Here is a 21,139-nt window from a genome sequence, read left to right on the forward strand (position 1 = left end):
GCTATTTACATTTTACAGCCACTCGACGCAACGCTATTTTCTTTCCGAGAGGGCAACCCACTACTAATTCAGCGTGCAAAGTATAGATAGGAAAAGAAAGGTCTGCAAAAGAGGTCTGTCTGATCCAAAAGATCTGCACTGCATTGTATAACACACTTGCGGAGTTGCTGTAGTCAATCGAATCCAGCATCATGAAACTAACATACATAGGCAGGCACCAGCTGCTAATACTACTGCTGCTACTAGAACGTACAGCAGGGGAATGGGGGAAACCGGTCAGGTCCTTCTCACTGCTACAGCATTGCAAGCCATCCCCGGTGGAAGCAAACACATAGGCCATCATCATATACAAACGGACACTCTTGCTACACCAACCAAACCTTCTTCTTTCTTCTTCTTCTTCTTCCAGCACTCCAAACCGATCTGCGTCAAGTTAAAAAGGCAAAAAAATAAAATCCCAATCTGACGGCTAGCTAAGCTTCGTTTCTTCCTTCACCGATCCACGGTTCCAATCGCCTGCCCATTCTTCTTGACTAGTTGATTGCTTCAGGCGCCGCCGCCGCCGCCGCCGCCGCAGGCTATGCGTGGGCCACGCGGCGTCAGTAGCCTAGGTGGCCCATCTCCCAGTTGAGCGTGGACGCCACCCTGTCGTGATAAGGCACGTACTCCTGCACGAAACGATTGCAGAGATCACATTAGCATGCAAGATGCAATGCATCAATTCGATGAACAGAATCTGCTGCCTGCGATCGTCACGTACCTCGAGCTTGTCCATGAGCTCCTGCGCGGTGGGCGCGAGCACGATGATGCGGCGGGCGCTGGGGTTGATGAACCCTTCCTCCACGGCCTTGTCGATGAAGGTCAGCAGCGAGTTGTAGTAGCCGTCCACGTTCAGTAGCCCGACCTGAAAAAGAGAAGCCAAACAAAATTCAGCCGAGGAGCACGCATGCAGAGACGACGGCGTCGTCGGCGCTTGCAGCAGCTACGCGGCGTAGGCGTTTACCGGCTTGTGATGGATGCCCAGCTGCGCCCACGTGATGACCTCGAGCAGCTCCTCCAGCGTCCCATACCCTCCTGCACGCCACGCAAACGGGAACGAAACCGATGGGTCAGCGGCTTCAAAGCTCGATCCAGCACGGCACACAGCACACGCGTCCCGCCTCAGCGGTGAGCAAAGCAACCAGCAGCTCAACGCTAGCTCTCTGCTGCTCCAATTATTGGGCAAGCCACTGTGCATTATTCACTTTAATTTGTTTGGGACATGCATGTGAGGCGCTGCCACTGTGCATGGCACGAGCCACGGACTGACTCACTGTACCGGGTAGCCTTGTGGTGCCCGACACACTGTGCTACGTAGCTGTAAACCTGCCCGAGTGCAAGTGGTATGTTCCTTTGTTTGGCACGGCAGATACGTGGACGTGCACGTCGCCTGATACCGTGAGCTGAGATCTACTACTGCTGTAGTGTAGTACTGTAGTGATAGCAGTAAAAATCCATTGCTGCATGCATGAATCTGCGAGAGAGGGTGACTGACTCACCGGGCAGCGCGATGAATGCGTCGGACTGCCGCGCCATCTCCGCCTTCCTCTGGTGCATGTCGGCCACCGGCCGCACCTCCCCGACCGTCTCGCCGCTTATCTGCCGGGATTAAAAAGAAACAATTTCACCTCCTGGTCAGATACGATTTACTGTAAGTGCTGCATGCAAAAAGAAATCTTTCTTGCCATGCCATGCTAATGATGCATAGCCTGGTCTATGTTTGGGGAATAGCATGGTATGATTGTACTCAGGGAACCGAAACTGGCCCTCTCTCGACCGTTTGGGAATGGTAAAAGGCAGAAATAGGAGTAGGAGTAGAGTTAACTAGGAGGAGGACCACACCAAGGCCAGACAGAGCATACTACATGATGTGCTCGATCAAAATGCCTTCTGGGCCACCGGGTTAATTGCACCACATACCATCCTAGAGCAGAGCTAGTAAAACTATGCTGAAAATACGTTCCACCATTTTCAGAGACTGGAACTCGAGGTCGCTAACACCTGTTCAAATCCTAGGCACAAAAACAAATCTGTGTGGCCTAAACCACCCTTCTTTCCCTGGCGACCAGGCAGCTGAAAGGGGACGGATGATGCCACGGCAGGACTTTTGGGGGAAAGCAAAATGGTCTAAACATAAACATCCTCCGCCCGTAAAGCTGCGCTTTCCCCGCTTGTTTATCCTCACGCCAAGATCTGGGATTCGTGCCAAAAGCACGTACTAGTACTACTACCAGCTCTCGATCGCAGCCTCTGGGCGATTTGTTTTGTGCCCCAAGTGCCATGTCCCCCGGGACTCCAGCACGGGGGCGTCCAGAGCCCAAACTCCCAACCACTCCCACCCTTAAACAACCCGCCCCGCCCCCGCCACCGCCCCCGCCCCCCCCCCCCCCCCCCCCCCCCCCCCCCCCCCAACACACGCACACACGCACAAAAAAAAAAAAAAAAAAAACCGTGACCGCGTGGTCATGATTTGGGTTTGGGGCCGGCCAAGACCAGGAGGCTGCGAACACAAGTCAAACAGAAGAGGTCGCGCATACTACACCCTTGCACAGTTGCACTCCCTGACAGGCCAGCTTAGTGAACTCTGGAAATTCAGAGAGCACGCTTGTCAGAGTGGTTGTCGTTCATCTACAGTGAGTAAGTAGTAGTAGTACGCTTAGGAGCTTGGCATTTTTTTACTAGCGGTATCAGATTTGGCGATTAAGCATTTAAGCAAGCACAACCGTGACATGCAAACGGAACAGGTAGATCAGCGTGGAGGGGGGGAGCAGACGTACCTCTGGTGTCATGAGCGTCTTGGGAATGACCCTGCGCGTGGACAGCAACAAGACAAAAAGGAAAAACCGATCAGCACAGGACACACAGCCAACAAGCCACGCACACCCACGCGGAACAAACATTCTCCTGGGGATGAGGAACTCTTTCATTGCATCCATCCACGCTGCCGAGCAGCAGGCAGCTTGGACAAGTGCTTACCCGATGACGTGGCGGCCGCCGTCGTACACGGCCTGGGAGACGAGCCCCATGAGCCCGATGCTGCCGCCGCCGTACACCAGGTCGACGCTCCGGGCCACCTGCACACCACACACACAAACACACCATCAGTTACCGCGCGCGCGTGGGTGACAAACTTCTCGGGGGAGAGTACTATGTGCATGTGCGTGGGTGTCGTGTCCGGTGGACGCACGACGAGACTTGCGACTGTTGCTATTCCCCCGGTGCGGTCCGCGGATGTGGACCACGGGACGGGACCGTGTGCTCGGGTCCGGTGGCTGCCTGCTATGCTCCTGCTCCTGCTCCTGCTCGGCTCCGCCTCACCACTGCACCTGCCTGGTTTTAGCCGCGGCCGCCTCATTATTATGGGAGCCGTGAATACGGTAGGGCCCCGCCGGCTCCGGCGCGAGGACTGCCAGTGCCAGCACACGAGACGGGGGCGCCCGCGTTTTACTGCTGCCAACTCGCCACGGGGCGGCGCATGCAGTGGGCGCGGGCACGGCAGGGGCACCTCCGAAATTGGGAGGAGGGAGCAGCGGGAGAGAGCGGCGCCCAGCTAGAAGCAGAGGACAGCGCCGATCTCTGCGTTACTGCCGCGTGCGCCATGGGTTGGGTCGGGTCACCAGCAAAAAGCTGGAGACGCGGCCTGCGCATGGCGTACGGGGACGGCGGACGGACTGACGGAAGAGGGGAAAAAAGGAGGAGGGATCTGCCGAAAGTGCAGCGGCAGGTTCGCTATTGCTGGTGGTTACTACTGCTACGGCTGAATTTTGCATACGGGTTTACTGTCCTAGTGTGTGTGCACTACAGTGAACATCAGGTTGGATCGTGTGCTATAGCTGATCTTCCTGAGAATGAACGGGGGTGAGGTTATAGGTGCAAGGAGGCGGCAGAACCAGGGGGGCTAGGCACGCAGCAGCACACTTGCTGCCTGCTGGCTACTGACTGGGGCACGGTGTGAGCTACGGATCGAGTGATGAGTTGAGTTGGTTACCAGCTCGTTGCCGAGCTCAATGGCGGCGTCATGGTAGCTCCGCTTCTTGCCCTGGCTGCTGCCGCAGAAGACGCAGATCCTCTTGAACCTCGACTGCCTCATCGTCATGGGTGGCTGCTGCAGTGCTGCTACCTCCCTCCCTCTTGTGTGCTCCTCTTTCTTCCTCTCTCACTACTCCGTGTACCCTCGCGTATTTATCTCTCTTTAGCTAGCTAGCCTCGGCTCTCCTCGCTCCCGTTGCCGCGCGCACAGTGCCTACTGTACCGCTGGCTATAGCTAGTGCAGGCGAGAAGCGCGCACTAGGATGAGAAGAGAAGATGGGCTCTGGCTCTCCTCGCAGCTGATGCCCGGCACCGAGAGTGCGCCACCATGGCTTATATAAAAGTGGGGCGAGGAGAGAGAAAGGGCCGAGGGCCGAGAGGGGTCGGGGTGGCAGCGGCAGCGGCAGCGTTGTACGAGTGGAGAGAGAGGAAGAAATGCATGCACATGGAGGAAAGGAAAGGAGAGGGGAAAACGCTCCAGCGCCCACCCAAGGGCCAGGCCCGCGAGCGACGCTGCCGGCCGGCCGGATGGATGGGTGGCTGGCTGGCTGGCTCTGCCTAGCTTTCCGGTGAAATGGACGGGCTGGCCCGGGGGTATTGACGGCTGACTCACCTTATCTGTTTTGCCGGTGTAAATTGCGTCAAGGCAAAAGGCGGGCGTGTGGGTTATCTTTCTTTGCTTGCTGCTGCTGCTGCTAGGTCGTTTTTAGCAAAAGCAAAGCATTTGGGAGAGCAGGGCAGACTCTTCGTCTGCTGATTAGCGCCTCTCTTTTCGTGGAGGTGCTGTGTTTGACAAGTGTGTTAGTATGCTCGAAGGTTTTGAGGTGAGTGCGTCTCTTTTTTTTTTCTTTCTTTCATCGGAGGAAGTACAGCACAAAATGCTGGAGTACTGTGTTGTGAATCGATGAAAGATTGTAGTACGAATTTTAAACGAAGACGAGCATGGTTGTTGGCTTATGAATCTATATCTAGAATTAATGATTTATCCGCTTCCTATGGAGTGCAATTGATGGCCTCATTTAAAGATTGGCATGTGCGAGCATGGATCTAAATAGACAACCATCTTGTCTGCGTGCTCATAAATTGACCAAAATGGTGTGCTTGCGCGGGCATAGATCTGCATTTTTATTTTGCACGTAGATGCCTGTTTGTTTTTTGTTTTCTCGAACGCTCATTGGCATAGGAATTCCACTATATGATGATTACTTACTGTACAACATGTGATCCGAAACTTAGCAGCGGATGGGCTGAAATTGATAGACAGAGATCGTCGCATGGTCCCAAGGTTTCAATGCAGATCAAGCGCTTCGCACGTTTCCGTCACGCTCCACATTCCCCTGCCCGTGTTTTTCCTGCACTCCCTCGCCCGGTGGTTAACCTCTGCACAGGGCACGCACCGCGTGCGCTGCTGCCAAATTTTGGCTACGGCTCCCTCGCTCCTTCCCTCGAAATCCCAGGTGGGGAATGAAATCCCGGCTATAGAAGTTGAAATTGATGATCACATGGTCAAAAATCCCAAAATTGATGATGTTTTCTTTTCGAGTTCAAGCTGGCGTATCTGTGTTCAGATTTCCAACGATTCAGATTGAGATTTCGTTTTTTGAATTTTCGAGTATAAAGAGGTGTCAATAAGAATGCAAACTCATGGAAGTTCAAAGCAAATGATTTGTTTGTCTCAGGTGCCTTAACCTAGACTTGTTTCTTGCGTTGCTTCGGCCTCTCTAATAAACCCGAAATGAACGGGCTTAGCCCACGTCATCATGAACAAAGCCCGAGAAAATTGGAAGCGGTGCAAACAAGGATGCATGCCGAATTGCCGATGCCGTCCGCCTCGACGACGACATCGGCCACTGGAGAGCCAGCCATCCATCACCCCGCGCGACAGCACGAGACATCCGGCATCGGCGCCGGCCGGGCGCAGGCGGGGTACGCACGCTCACGCGCACGAACCGCGCGCCCGCGTGCGAGGCCACCTGCCCGCGCCGGCGCGGCACGCGGGCCGACGCGCGCGCGCCCCCCTGGCCATGCCGTACGTAGCGCGAGCAGGGGTCCGGCCCCGGCCGCCAGGAGAGCAGGAGAGAGCGCGCGCTAGGCAGGGCAGCTAGCCTAGCCACCCCAACCCCAAGTACCCAACCGCACGCGTGCGCGGCCGCGGCCGGCAGCCCGGCACGGCGGGATGGGTCGCGCGCCGCGCGGTGGGGAGCGGGGAGGAGTGGGGCTCCGTGCGCGCTGCCGCTCGCGTTCGAGAGTCCGCGCCGGGCCAGTACGGCGAGGAGTACGCGTACGCCCTCTGCTGCCGGCTCTGCCCGCGACTGTTTCGGACGCGACTCGCTAGCCGGTCGGCGGCCGGCCCGGGTCCTTGCGCGCGGCGTCGTCCTGGGCGTACCGCCTCGCCACCCGGGCGCCGGGCATCTACCCGTCCCTCGCCCATCCAGTACATGCGCCGCATGCACGATCGATGCCTTGGACAGATGCCGGGATGCGTGCGCGGCCGGAGTGGGGGCTGTGATCGGGGTGACGTTGTGGCGCTGTACGTGCCCGGGCACGCGCGTTACGCTCGAGCGCCCGTGCACATTGCCTCGCCCACTTCTTCACTTCGAGTTCGATCTAATCCCCGCCCGCTAGTTTACTGTTCAGTACATCTGTACATGCGGCCTTTTCACAGCTCCGAAAGCCCGTTCTGAACGGTTCCTCCGGCCGGAGCGCCGCCCCGCACGCTTGCCGGCAGCAGCAAGCAACCGACCCTGTCCTACTCGGCCGGCCGGCCGGCGGCCTGACACGGTGACCCCCACGGGCGCCGAGCCTCTCCGCCCTCGGTTTCGGCGGCCTCACCCGTACAGTGCCGGGCGAGGACGTCCGTGTACAGTAGAGCAGAGTGCCACAGGCACAGGGTGCCATTTCTTCTGCTAACCCAGCTTAGTTTCTTTAGTTTATTTCGAGACAAAAAAAGGGGGGAGAAAATCAATCTGATCACATCATCAGAAAAAAAAGAGGCGGAACTGAACTTCGCGTGGTCCTTATTGCGATCGATCATCCATCAGACCATCACATGACCTTTTTCTTATTTATTAACAACAAAAAGAAAAGAGGTTTGCTCGTCGCATGATCTAATTATCCAATCAGTGGAACTAATTAAAATAGATAATCACATCCCCGGGCAGGATCAGATACACCGGAAACAAAAAGGCAGGAGGGCCGCCTTTAGCAGCTCCGCTCGCTTTAACAGGATATCCCTTCTGAGTTTCTGATCGATCGAGCCAAATCCGAACAGCGGAGGCCACCACGCCACTGCGCCGGCCGGCCGGCCTCTGTTGCGCCTGGCTCACGCATCACGCAGGTGCTCTGAGCCTCTGATACAGAGAGGAAAAGGAAGGCGCCTCCTTTTCGGACGGAGAGACAGACATGCTCCTACAATATTCCACGGCACCACCTGCGGAAAGCTGAGGGCTTTTCGCTCTCGGTTTCCGGTGCTAATGAACGACCATCAGAGACAGAGAGCGGCATTTTTAAACGACGGCCTAGCGTTTGCAGTTCTGCACAGGGATGATGGACACGGATGGGCCCTCGGGTCAGAATATTGCGACACGCCGCTGCACGCCCTGACACACCGGATTTGACTGCCATTTGACCGGCCGGCTCCCGACACAGGTCTTAACTTAGCCTGTGACCACTACTTCACACTGCATGCCTATAGCTTCGACAGACAGAGCATGCAACAGCCACCGAGAGTGTCGTATCGTCGGCCGGGGCGGGCTAGCTGTTCATGATTCCATCGACCCGTAAACAACAAGTTACACTGACGGACCCTCTGCTGGCTGCTGCCATCGTCGCCACGCACTGCCGACGACGAGCTCTCGCACTCGCATACTCGCATCGCATGCCACAAGGCGCCAAAGACTTCCCGGCCGATAGCTTCGCCTCTAATCCTGCCTGCCGTAACCCAACCACTCGATGCCCGTGTATGTGCTGTTTGTTACGCTACCGATCGGTGATCGACGATGAGGGTGAGGGACGACGACGATGGCACGAGGAGACAGACAGCCATCTGGATAAAAAAGGAAAGGACCGGGGCCGAGAGAACATGGAGATGACGGGGGAAACGTCGACCGCCCAATGATCGTGGAGGGGCAGCGGTCGCCGGCCGGCCAGGCACGCACACTCAGGCACCCATCCATGGCCACTGGCCCATGCGCGCCCACGCATCGCCAACAGGGAGGAGCAAGCGAGAGGAGGAGGAAGAAGAAGGCGGCACGCACGCGATGATGGTGGCGGGCTGGTGGTGCATTAGCCGCCTAGTCTTATTCTATGCGCCGGGTCATCCTGCTGCCCCCCTCGTGCCCCGCGGGTAGGGGACATGCGCCTTTTTGGTAATGCTGCGTGCAGGCTCTCGCCCCACTCGGCCACTCCACTCGCGGCACCCCCCATTGCCCCTGCCTAGCTGCAGGCTGCTGCCCTTGTCCTGCCCCTCCCGTCCTCGTCATCGTCTAGCCATGGGCGCGCGTCTGACCGAGCAAAGGCGAGCCTGCGGCAGCCCGGCGCCCGCGCCCACGCCTCTGCGCCACCGCGCTTCGATCCATGCGGCGGCCATGGAACGGAAGGCGACTTGCACGTTGCACCGAGCGGCAATTATGCGCACGTTCCTGGCTGGGCTTCCTGCCACACGCACACCCTGGCTTGCTCGTGGTCTCCGAGACTGTGAACAGGGATTGTTTAGAACGCTACGATGTGACAGAGACAAACAGCCGCGAGACGGAATTAAACAACCGCTTAATTAGCTCGGTTACCAGGAGTTTTGCATGCTGCCATGCATTTCCCCTAGAAGCAATGGAATTCGCAACGGAGTGTACTGTACGGTGACAGGGCTTAACTTTTTTTTTTTTGGCGACCATGATGAGACGCCCTGCACAAGGCGCCTCTGAATTGGTGGAGTCACACAGCAAGACACGAAGGGACACCAGCTAGCTAGGTCTAGGTGCTACTGCTACCTGACTGAAAGAATAATCAGCTGCTAGCCTTCTTCTTGGGGAGTACAATGTCCGGGACGCCGGCCAATGGAGCTCTGAGCTCCTCCCGTTCCGAACATCTGCACCTGCCGGGAATGATTCGGCACCCTAGTGTGCTCGCCACTAAAATATTGCGAAAATCATAGGGCTCAAGAATCTCCAAGCAGCCCCCTTTCCCTTTCTTTTCTCGTTATCCCTGTGAAAACTTTTCTTCGCCCTTTTTGTCTTACTTTCCCATAGATGATGATGCTTTATCTGTTTTCCCTTTCATGGTGCACTGCCAGTTCGATTGAGCTGGTTACAAAATGTTAGGGTACTACTGATGCCATGAAGAGATATTTAGGCTACACACTAATATTTAAAAAAGATCTCGAGAATATGTTTTTTAAGAATATTAATACTCAATGAAAATAAATTATGTTAGTTGCTACTTTAGATAAATCTATACATTTTGACTTAAACATTATAATATGTCTACTTTGATAGTTTAATTGTTACTTTTTGTAGAAATAAAGTAGATTACTACACTCATGATCCTTTGAGATAAAATTCAACATCTTGAATATTTAGGCCCCGTTTAGGAGGGCTTATTTCGGCTTCGGCTTCATCTGTTTTGCACAAAGCGAGGCACTATAGCGTGAAGCCGTTTTATAAGCTAAGACTAAAATAAACTAGAAGCCGGGACTTCACCGGCTTTGGCTTCACTACCAAACGGCCCCTTAGCATAGGCTCAACACTAGTTTATTCCACTACATTAACTACAAGTGCAACCTAAGACCTAGAATGCATATTTCTAATAAGATGCAAAAAATACTTAGACGAATCAAATACCAATTGTATTAACAACGTGCTTGAATAATACATATACTTCGTGAGAATAAACTATGTAACCTACTGGCTGATACATTATCATGTGTTTGCATTAATAGTTTAATCATTACCGCTCATTTTTTTGAAAAAAAAGCAAAGTATACTATTGCACTCATAATTCTTTGATAGAGAAAAATCAACATCTTGAGTGCTACAGTGCAGGATGAAATGCATGATTATTCCATTGTAGTAAGTAAAAGAGCATGGTAGAACCTAGAATGAATAATTCAAATAAAATATGAAAAGAGAGTTACAAATATGAGGTACAGTAAGATTTAGAGTTTTAATTTAACGTACAAGAAGTGAGGGGGGATCGCAACTAATAAGATAAAAATTAGAAAGAAAAATTTGATGTTCACTAAGTCAAACCGCATGGGCTGCAATAAGACGAGAAATAATAACTCAAGCTCATGTTCAAATCAGTTATGTATTGAAGAAATATTGTCGTATGATGTGAAGGTAGAAAACTATGAATATGGATTGGAAGACGGATAGAATAATTGGTAACCAAATTAACAAAACTATGCATATGTATTATGTTAGAAAATTAACAAAACAAGAGCAAAAATAAGCAAGTTTGATTAGATGCAGGTTACAAATTTATTCGGGTTTGATTTTAGACCATGCAGGAGCATGGGTCGATAGACTAGTTATTAGGAATTGGTAGTTAATTTATTTTCACACTGAAAAAGTGTTGAAATCATATAAAAAAATTCTCTGTCACTTGAAAAATAATATGAAAAAAGACAATAAATGTCAGTCATTGAAAAAATGCTGAAAATATATTGAAAATATTATTCAGTAACATTTTATTGGACAAATAGGATGACCACATATATGCAACTTGAAACTAGGGGCGGAGCTAGGCCCGTTTTGTCGAGGTGAGCTGACCCGATGATTTTTTGCAAACTCATCGAGAAATTATTGTTTTGCACAAGTTCGCAGTGGTGATGACTCGAGCCTCTAATGGTGCTAATATCATTCTGAGCTGGCTTTACCCCTGCTCGAGTCTCAAAGCAATCAAGAATCACCTCTAAAACTTGCCCCTTTCAAAACAGAGAGTAATCGAACAACCCTTTCTCAAAGGAAAAGTGAGTTGAGCCAGGTTCATTCCCTATTGTGCAATCTACCCACATAGTTCGAATCATTTGATTTAGCATTGGTGCTTGTATTTTTTTGGTAATTATTTATTCATCGACAATTTTGCGTGCGCGTCATGATTAAAAAGAATAGCGAAGGGTAGGATAAATTTTGGTTGCTCCAACAGTCAAAAGAACAATTGCACTTTCTAATTGGAAATATTGTGACATTCCACCCTAAAACTACGACATAACTTTGGAGAAAGTGGGACACAAAAATCTAGCTCACTTTTGAACCACCATGAGATCAGATAGGTTAAGAAAAGGACATGTCCATCCAACACCATTTGTCAACAACAGTTGATGAAACAAGTGATGTCCAAGAGAAAGCTATTACCCCTACCATGAAACGACTATATTGCCCTTTAAACATGTGTTCATGTGCTAAAGAAGCCTAGGTTTGCTTTTTTGTAGGGAAAAATGAAGAAAGAATCTACGTCCTAGATTACTCACTCCAGTTATAAAATAGTTAATGCATTGGCACTACCAAGCCGAACTTTTGAAAATTATCAAAAGTTTTTGAAACAATTAATTTAGAACACTAAAGAGACAAGCAGATTTATCTTGGAAGAGAATTTGACAACACTTTTAACTTACTCAAATCTATCAACATTGCTCTTAATGTGTCCAGATGGTGATGCTCGGTTAGTGTTTTGGGGTTTATGAATAGGACATCTCGATCCGTGGGAGGCAGTTCAGTTGAGGCAGGAGGTGGCAAAGGCAGCGTGGAGGCATAGGATTGCTGGTCAGCCGTCTTGGTGGGGTGTTGGTTTTGGCAAGTGCAAAAATGGATTGGTTGTCAACTTGTCATAGATTCATAGTGGATAAGTGGAGGGTAGCGCCGTGGCGGGGTGGATTATCTAAGTGGAGGTGTGGAGCAAGAAGAGATCAACGTGTTGCAGTGAGCGGAGGCTAAAGGAAGGAGGACGATCATTAGAATAAAATCGGATAGGTGGTGTTCATAGTCATCTGAAGGATAAAATCATCCTGTAGCATTTCTCCCACCTGACTATATATAATCTTACTATTACTAATTGGAGGCTCCTTTTGAATTCTCTAGGTGAAGTCACCTAGGTTTCCTAGGTAGACACTCTAGAAAAAGAGAGAAATTCAAGAAATTCTCACAAAAAAGCAAAACATCTAGCCCTCAATCGGTAGATTCAAATCATCATAGCCATTGGATCTATTATGTTTTCTAAAAAATTACCCACCTATACCATTATAAAAATAGCCTAAAGTAACCCTCTAAATCTATATCTAAATTATCCATCTCTACCATTATATAAAATTAACTAAAGTAACCCCTAATTTTCATCAAAATTACTCACTCATGCCATTATGAACAATATTTAAAATAACCCCCTAAATTTGCAACTAAATAGCCCACCACTAGCACTTACAAAAAACTTAAAGTAATCCCTTAAATTTGCATCTATATTATCCACATATGCCATAATTAAAAATAACATGAGGTAACCCGACATTTGAATCTAATCACCTTAATTAAAAATATGCAGCTATATAAGAGAATAAATCGTCTATTTCTTACATTATTGGTATATGATATAATAACTAAGGTATATACGCATGATGTGCGTCACCATTTATAAAGATACAGAGGAAGTGATGAGAATATATATTTCTATGTTAAAATCTATATGAATATTATATTGAAGTATTGGAAAAATGAGAGAGTAGTAGGTAACAATTTTAATTTTAATTTTAATTATTAGCTAGGAGTTTAATTTCTAAATAATTTTTAGATTCAATAGTAGCACGTGCGTTTGATGGACTAGTAAGTTATAACAAAAGTCGTGGTCAAAGGCACGTGGAAGACCATCCGTTTTTTAGGTCAGGGTCAGGGAGCATGCAGTATTTTATTTTTAGAAAAGGGAGCGTGTAGTATTTGCATTGGGGATCTCTGTCCAGGCATGCCAAATGGCATACACGTGGAGTGCAAACAGGGGTAGCTGCCGCCACCAGAGCCCCCACCGCGCGCCTCCTTCCTCCTAGCCCTCTCGCGAGCTCCACCCCAAACCTACTACCCGGACAGGATCAAAACGTGCGTGCCAACATAAACCGCATCAGGGCGACACGATCAGTTGGGGGGCGCACACGGTGAAAAGCTAAAGCGCCCCGCCAGCCGCCACGCGCCACCCAGACCGGCGGCGACGGCGACGCGACGCGAGGGCGGCCGGAAGACATGAATCAATGAATGAACACGAGTCGCGCGGTGGTGGAGGAAGTGGAACGCGCGCGTGGGGAGGAGGAGAATGGGAGGGATCGAGCACGAGCCCGCCCGCGCGGTGGGTGGAGCGGAACACGGGCGGATGCTGCTGCGCTGATCCTTATCCGGTTCGATCGGTGGCCAGTGCGCCGGCCGGCTGAGTGAGAGAAGCACGGCACGTACGACAGCGAAAACCTCGTCTCCTGTCCCGTGTGGTCCTCAGCGTCGCGGCAGAGTCAAAACAGCGACGTCTGCTTTGCTCCCCCGAGGCTAAGAGCTGACCAACCGAGCGCATGCAGATGCAGCAGGGCGCGTGGATCACACGACGATGCCGTGCAGTGCAGCGCTGGCCCGTCGTCCCTCTCGCCGAGCACTGGCCGCGGGCCGCGCACCTTTGCTCCGAGCGAGCATGTCTTTTGCGTGCCGTCGAGTAAAACGTGCTCGTCAGGAAAAGAAGGAAAATCCGAACACCCCTTCGTCGTCCACGCTTTGTTACCGCGCTCATCAGCATACACTGAATCTTCTTTTCTTCCACGAAGATAGCGTTCGCTGATGATCTTGTTGCACGGATCGTCAGCTACTCAACCAAAATGAATCACGGCGAAAAGCCGCTCGGCAGCGATGGACAGCAGGCAGTGGCCGGCCGGCCGCTCCTGGCCACACGGCCACACCACACTCGAGCGCGTGCAGGACACAGGCCGTGCGGGACAGAGCAGATAAGGGGGGCAGGGCGAGCCGGTAACAGCGGCGACGGGGCCGGGCACAGGGAGGCCGGTCGAGCGCCGCGGCCGGCAGCCGGGCGACAGGGACGCCAGGCGTCCAGCGCTGCCTGCCGCCCGGGCTCTCCGCTCCTCTCTGCTCGCTCCCGCGGCATCATTCCGGGACACGAAACCCGTCGTCGGTCGAACCGGCGATCGAGTAGGGGGCAGGAAGGCAAAACGGGCCTAGTTAGCTAGCCACTCACTGAGCCGGCGCTCCGACTCACCCCCCACCCGTCCCCGGACGCGCCGGCGTCGGCCCAACGGTCGGGCGGGCCCTGGAAAGAGAGCTGTTTCCAATCAAGTTGCTCGAGCAATATTCGTGTGAAAATCCTGTGTCGACAGGGTGGTTATCATCTGGAACTCGGGGAGCACCGAAATGATCCGAAGCACGCATCCTTCTTTGATTTTACCATAGTCTTCGTCAAGCACGCATCCATCTGCGTCCAAAGTGTAGTCAGAACAGCGCTCTGTGGTCTGTACTTGCGTAAACTCTCGCACGCCCAGGAAACAGGAATTCCCAGCTGGGATCCGTCATGCACGGTCACCTGTCATGCCGCGGCCGTGCCCCCCGATCGTGCCACAGCAGAGGCCGAGGCCTGTGGGTCGACGCGTCAAGCTTCCGAGGGTGTGAACTGAAGCGACCTGCGGCAGCAGGATGAGCCAGGCAGCTCGTGTCTCCTCCAGGTTCTGCGGCGTGAGCGCACGGCGGCCGGGACGCCAGACACCGTCATGCCGGCGCGGCACCTGGCGCATCATCCTGCTCGCGCCCTGCCTCGGAGACGGACGCCAAGAGCTCAGAGGCTCAGGGGGGAGGAGGGCAGCAGCAATCTCGCTGGACCCAACTTTGTGGACGCCATCATCGACATGATCTGCTACTTGCGCAACATGGTGCATGATGCCATCCTGTCTCTGAAAAGCTTGGCGTCGTATGGGTCACGAATCGTGTGAGGGTAGCTGATGCAGATGGATGGACGTGGTCGCCCGTGTGTAATTTTGACCTGGAAGCGAGCGAGAAGCTACCGCCACAGGTAGCCTGGACAAGCACTTTTTATTCAGTTTTACCGTGGTCAAAATGTCCGTCGACACATCACAGAAATCAACTTTGGGAGCCTGTCCTCTAGCACGTCGTCCTCGGGCTTGTTGGGCATCACCTCGACGTCTTGGCGCCACTCCATGCCTTTGCCTGTACATGCTATCCGTTGCATATCTATAGCTTCGCAATCCTGCCGGTGTCTGCAGATATGGTTGCAAATGTGACTGATGGGTACCAAAGCAACTCATACGTTCCTTCACACAAGGAGACGAACGCGTGCAGGCCAAAGATTCACAAACAGTGTTTACCGAATCGTACATTTAACTCGCGACATGAAAAACAGAACAGAATGTACAGTCACTAGTTGAACATTGAATGTATTTGTCGATACTTGAAAATAGAATGCTGAGCAGCTCAGCAGCTGTCCAATCTATACATCGCAATACATGCGCTATTCCTCTCTGACCTACAGTCACAATCTGATCGCCAACGTGACTGTACAGCATCAACAGCAAGTATGCCATTTACACAAACTAGATAATGAGGGGAAACACAAGAATCTCGTTCAGTAAAAGACTGAAAACGACTAGAGCACACCAAGGACAAAAGGAGGGCCATGGTCCGGAGCTACTCGACAAGCACCGATCTGCCTAGCCCTGAAGTTTTGGCTTTCGGCCATGCGCCTGATGCTTACGCAGATATCAGGAGATGCTAGCTTGGTGGAAGAGATCTCCAAGACTTGGACGAGAGATCCTAGGGGCCACCCTGCCCATATGCCCCTCGGTGGGGAGGCCTAGGCGTCTAGCCATGGCCTTTGTCCTCGTCCACATCCGACAAGTACACCGCATGATCTTCATGCTTCATGGATTCCCCAAGATCAACTTGGTTTTCAGCGAGGATGCCTGCACTGTGAGCACCCAAATGACCCGAAGATTGTCGTCACGCAAGCGAAATTCAACCAGTTTGGCATCTTGATGGCACCTGGCAAGTTTGAAAGCTGAACGCCAGCAGCAGTGTGCTGAAGTTATATGTCAATGCTGTAAACACCACGAAGACAGGTTGGGATTGTTCACAGATCTGCACTTACCGTCAGTTTCAGGTGACAGTGCTTCGTATCCGCAGCTTCTCTGCATCTTCTACGATCATGCTATCTTTCTTCGTCACAAATTCCAGCCACCGACGTGCCAGGGTTGGCCGATGGTGATGGCTCATCTTGAATTATTAATACCGTCTGCCAACCTGTCGCATTAATGGATTTATGAAGAACAGAACAAGTGTTTCCTCTTGAAGTACAAGGGGACTTCTAAACTCTGTTTATTGAAAGCAGACATAGATTCTGATTCTTGAATGAGAACAAAACAGAAAGATGAAATGACATATAGGATGGAGCGCAACTTTCCCCATTCTTTAATGGATATTACTAGTAAGACTGTATATCCTGCTTGTATACTTGATGGTACACAAGGATATACAGATAATCATTTCTATCAGTAAGAGCTTACTTCACAGAATGCATTCATAGATCTGACATTAGTTAGCCATCACAAAAGTTCTGTGCATAGCTAAAGATAAACCAATTATACCATGTGAAAAACATGAAAAGTGTCAAGTAGAACTAACAGGTCCATATAAACTCAACCAATGAAGGAAAAAATATCTTTGACCTACCTAGAAAAGCAAGTTAGTTTCCTTGCCATCTCTGCATCACTCATTGTACCAGCAAACATGGCCCCACGATCGCAAATCTTGCCTGAGAAAAAGGTTAAATAAGAATAAGTTGAACTTCTCAAATAAAGCGAGTTAGTTTCATCATGTGACACCGACACATTTAATTTAACCAGGCAACTGAATATTTGCTTGTGCATGGATGTAGCTTGATAGCTAATGTGCATTTACCTGCATGACTATGAGATTCACATAGATACATGGAAGAATGCCATGAGAAATATTACCGATAGTTTGGCAAGCCAGCAAAATGTAGCAATAGTACATGTCTGAATTAAGAAATCATCAGAAGAATTCAGTATCTAAACATTTATCTTTAAAGTTAAAGATAATGGACCGTACCAAAATGGGTGGGTCCACTGTTGCCAGTTGTAAAAGAAAATGTGGTAAAACCAAATACTATGATCTTAGGATTTTAGTGTTCATGATCAAATACACCGATCACGTCATGTAATAATGTAAATGGATGTCAAAACTTTAGCTTACCTTACGGTTTATCACAGGCATACTGACAGTGATTGACTGCAGGCAACAGTCTTAAATGCCCACCAATTAAAACATGGAAGATATTGCAACAGAACACCTGCAGAGCAACAAACAAGGACACAAAATATAGCAGGAGTGAGTCAGTCAGCATGATGCGCACTGTTAAGAGTATTATCAGGCAATTTCACTTACATGATCAAAGTACTAAATGCCAGTTTTGATAGCAAGTGCTTGCAATATGGGTAGATAGAAAAGCTCATTTCTCTTCCGTATAGCCGCGCCCAGCACATGGTACAGCTGAATATCTGGATAAACACCAACAGATAGCATAATCGGTATGAGCATCAAAGCTTCTTCGGTGAATTGTCTTTTGCATAGTCTGTTGATTGTGGCACTAAAGTCTTCAATAGAAGCCTCAAACCCTGCATCTAGAAGCTTACCAACCCACATAATCGCCCTGTAAGGCATTCCTTTTGCACATTGGGCTTTGATAAGTGTCGTATATGCAAATTTTCTCAGCTCAGCGCCCTGTTTTCTAAAGGACTCCAGTTCCATTTCTGCGTGAATGACTAGTCCCTTTGAGCACAGCACATTAATAAGCAAGTTATAAGTAACAGGCGTGGGCGTCAGTCCGTGGCATACCATTAGTTCATATATGTGGAAAGCCATTTTGACGTCCCGTGCTTCACAAAAACCTTGTATAAGCGTGTTGTAAGGTATTGGATCAGCATTAAAACCTTGTCTATACATATCATCAAGTACATGCATAGCATCATGGAACATGAGTTGCTTACAAAGTCCTTTAATAACTACACTGTAAGTTATTGCATTTGGCCTGATCCCTTTTTCAGTCATTTCATTAAAAACACTTAGCATGGCATGAACTTTCCGAGCTTCAGAGAGCGCATCCATCAAGGTGGTGTATGTAACTGCCGTTGGCTGCAGATCACTTATCTGAATAGCCCTAAAATAGCTCTCTGCTGTATGCAGATCCCCAATCTTGCAGTAACCATATAGAAGAGAGTTGCATGTTATAATGGTTGGGCACAAACCAGCCTTAATAATCTGATCATACAGCTGAACAGCATTACCAATATCGCCCACTTTTGCATAGCCATCAATGACTACATTATAGAGTACTACATCTGTTGGCTGATATTTGGTAGCTACATTTTCCAAATACAACCTCGCTACATCAAGGAATCCTTTCTTGCAAAGGCCAAGAAGAATAGATACATGGTTTAATGAAGTTGGCATTACCCTCTGAGAAGAGCACATTACTTTGCAGACTTCAAGTGCTCTTCCAATTTCTCCTAGCTTGGAGTACCCGTGGATGAGGATGGAATATGCAACGACATCCATATCCAGACCAATACTGCATATCTCACTAAGTAGGTTTTCGACCTCATAAACCAAGCCTTTTTTGAAGAGAGCATTGATAAGGACACTATATGTGACAATATTCAACTCCAAACCTTGATCTATGATGTCCTTTCTTATCTTCATACCTTCTTCAACATCACCACCTTCACAATGGCCAGCAATAAGTATAGTATAAGTAACAAGATCGGGTTCGACCCCTTGGTTCCTCATCATCTCAATCATTTTTGGAATTTCTCTTGTATGACCGTGCAAGCGAAAGCCATTAATAAGGCTGTTGTAGGTGACAATATCAAGTTCCATTCCTTCTTCAGTCACACTCTGAAAAATATCAAATGCTTCACGTACAGAACCTGTTTTACATAGACCATGTATAATGGTTGAATACGTGTACCTGTTCGGATTTAATCCATACTTCAACATCAGGCAGAAAATTGATTTTGCATCCTGAATAAAACCCAAATTACACAATGCAGACATAAGGATGTTAAAGGTCATTCCTAGGGGTTTGAATTTCCCCTCTTTCCTAGCCTCTTGAAGGAAAGATAGAGCCTCTCCAATTTTATCTTGCTTGCAGAGGCCATCTATGAGAATGCTATGGGAATAATCACTGGGGGAGAGACCACATGATTCCATCTTTTCAAAAATCTCCAGTGCCATGTCTGTCTTTCTTAGACTGTACAACAAACTGTCAAAGGTTGGTACCGAGATTTGCATGTTTAGGCTGCTCATTTTGCTAAGAACATAAAGAGCATCATCAATCATCTGAGCTCTAGCATAACTATTTGCTAGAGCATCCCAAATAATGCTGTTTGAATGCCACTCTCTGAATCCATTCAATAAGATGTCACTAAGAATCGATGCAGAATCAGGTCCTGCAGTAAAAAATATGGTAAAAATGTGAAGTGAATGTTAGCTGCAGTCGTAATTGTTGATATGCAAATTATATCATTTTGAAGACATAAGAAAGAACATCTACAGATGACAATCTGCAAAATTTCGACATCTGTGCAGTTCTGCTACCAGTTTGCTTTCTGCAGGCAAAACTACCGATACCATGTATTTGCATCTCCACATGTTTGTCAAATATACAACTAGTACCATGAAATTGCAGCTCCGTAACAGATGATCACAATTTGAATCTAAATACGACTACCAGCATGGAAATTTCAGTATAGTAAGTAGTAACAGATGACCATAGGTTTTCCCTAAATACGAGTATGTAAAAGCATGAAATTTGCAGCTCAGTGTACGACTAATACTGTTTCCTTCTGACTTACAATTGACAGCGTGAAAATTGTAGCTCAGCAATTGATGAATAATTATGCTTCCATGTTCTCCGCAAGAGCAACTGCTAATTAGATATACAAACACAAACACTCAAACCTAGCTCACCTTGTTCGCCCACCATCTGGGCCAACTCGCCGCGCATCTCCCGCCACCTCCTCTGCCACAGCAGCTCATGGCAGAGCCTGAGCCGCGCGGCAATCGAGGCCTTCCGCTCCAGCTCCGCGTCGTTCTCCTCAAACGCCCCCTTGCGTGCCCAGCCAGACCCAGGCCGCCCACCTCCCGCCCCGCCCGAGTGGGGAGGGGCTAGCGGCGGCGCGTCCCTACCCACAACCGCCTCCTCCTCGGACTCCGTGGCGGCCGCCGACAACGCCGCCGAGGAGGGGGAGTAGGAGAGCGATCTACGCTGAGGCACGGGTGGGCGGGGAGCGCAGCGCTGGAGGTGAGGTAGGAGGCGGCGGAGGGGGATGCGTGGTCGAAAGGGCATCCGAAGCGGGGGCAGGGGCTCATGGCCGGGGAGCGCAGCGGCGGCGGCCTATGGTTCTGTAGAGTAGAGCTGAGCTCTGGAACGCCTCGCGCTGGGCCGCCGCGCGCTCGTCGGTCGTGGCGGCGGGCATGTGGTGGAGGCTTATCGTCGTCGTCGGCGGCGTGTGGTCGGGTCGGGGTTTAAGGGAACGGAAGGCATCATTGTTTTTTTGCAGGTTGAGAGGAAAACTGTAATAAGCTATGGGCCAATAGATTTTTGGGCTTCAAGTTTCAGTTTAGAGCGGGCCTTGAATGACATTCCGGCATGGGTTTGTGTGGGTGGGCCGAACCGCTGCATGCTGATTTGTGGGCTCCAAAATGAAAAGGCCTATTTTGAACCGCTGAATCACAAGCATTTGTGGGCTGAACCGCCGAATCCCCCCCCCTTTTTTTCACCTCTAATTGAAACAACAAAGTTTATCCCCTTCAACTTTTGAACCGTCCATTTTTCTTTCTGTTATTCGGGAATTATCGACACCGTGAAGGCCAAATGAACTTTTTTCAAATAATATTTCTCTGGATGGAGAGATTTATTATCGATGCACCTAGTGCAATGTCTTCTGCGGGAAGAGAATGGGACGGCTCGACCGCCCAAAGCTTTGTTTCACACACGGCTGCGTACGAATGCTTCCACC

At 50.0% G+C, this 21,139-nt stretch overlaps 2 protein-coding genes across 5 annotated transcripts; both read right to left on the reverse strand.

Moving 5' to 3' along the window:
- Nucleotides 1–120: 120 nt before the first annotated feature.
- Nucleotides 121–4,390, reverse strand: LOC117839317 (probable cytokinin riboside 5'-monophosphate phosphoribohydrolase LOGL10). The gene is made up of 7 exons (XM_034719620.2): nucleotides 4,028–4,390; nucleotides 3,016–3,113; nucleotides 2,817–2,847; nucleotides 1,539–1,638; nucleotides 1,004–1,074; nucleotides 761–904; nucleotides 121–668 (listed from the first exon to the last, which is right to left on the reverse strand). Exons 1-7 carry the CDS (start codon nucleotides 4,133–4,135, stop codon nucleotides 600–602), a joined length of 621 nt encoding a protein of 206 aa, XP_034575511.1. The 5' UTR covers nucleotides 4,136–4,390; the 3' UTR covers nucleotides 121–599.
- Nucleotides 4,391–15,462: 11,072 nt separating this feature from the next.
- LOC117839009 (uncharacterized) lies at nucleotides 15,463–20,667 on the reverse strand. Of its 4 annotated transcripts, XR_004636764.2 has the most exons (7): nucleotides 20,088–20,666; nucleotides 17,505–19,567; nucleotides 17,313–17,409; nucleotides 16,998–17,095; nucleotides 16,770–16,851; nucleotides 16,189–16,340; nucleotides 15,463–16,098 (listed from the first exon to the last, which is right to left on the reverse strand). XR_004636764.2 is itself a non-coding variant. In XM_034719236.2 (3 exons), the coding sequence occupies exons 1-3, from the start codon at nucleotides 20,464–20,466 to the stop codon at nucleotides 17,828–17,830; spliced, it is 2,034 nt and encodes a 677-aa protein (XP_034575127.1). In that variant the 5' UTR covers nucleotides 20,467–20,667; the 3' UTR covers nucleotides 17,678–17,827. The 4 variants fall into 4 exon arrangements, 1 of the variants encoding a protein (XP_034575127.1); XR_004636762.2 differs by lacking the exon at nucleotides 16,998–17,095; XR_004636763.2 differs by lacking the exon at nucleotides 16,998–17,095 and having other exon boundaries at nucleotides 15,463–16,119.
- Between the last annotated feature and the right edge of the window lie 472 nt (nucleotides 20,668–21,139).

The sequence above is a fragment of the Setaria viridis genome, chromosome 9 (genome assembly GCF_005286985.2).
Source record: "Setaria viridis chromosome 9, Setaria_viridis_v4.0, whole genome shotgun sequence".
NCBI lineage: Eukaryota > Viridiplantae > Streptophyta > Magnoliopsida > Poales > Poaceae > Setaria > Setaria viridis.

Excerpts from the sequence above, each read along its gene's own strand:
- LOC117839317 (XM_034719620.2), bottom strand. The coding sequence starts at position 4,135 with ATGACGATGAGGCAGTCGAGGTTCAAGAGGATCTGCGTCTTCTGCGGC. Across the intron at positions 1,639-2,816 it reads AGACGCTCATGACACCAGAG|ATAAGCGGCGAGACGGTCGG; the intron begins GTACGTCTGCTC and ends TAATCCCGGCAG. Across the intron at positions 905-1,003 it reads TGGGCATCCATCACAAGCCG|GTCGGGCTACTGAACGTGGA; the intron begins GTAAACGCCTAC and ends TCTCTTTTTCAG.
- LOC117839009 (XM_034719236.2), bottom strand. The coding sequence starts at position 20,466 with ATGCCCTTTCGACCACGCATCCCCCTCCGCCGCCTCCTACCTCACCTC. Across the intron at positions 19,568-20,087 it reads CCAGATGGTGGGCGAACAAG|GACCTGATTCTGCATCGATT; the intron begins GTGAGCTAGGTT and ends TTTTTACTGCAG. Across the intron at positions 17,870-17,954 it reads TCCACATATATGAACTAATG|AAATGGAACTGGAGTCCTTT; the intron begins GTATGCCACGGA and ends TCATTCACGCAG.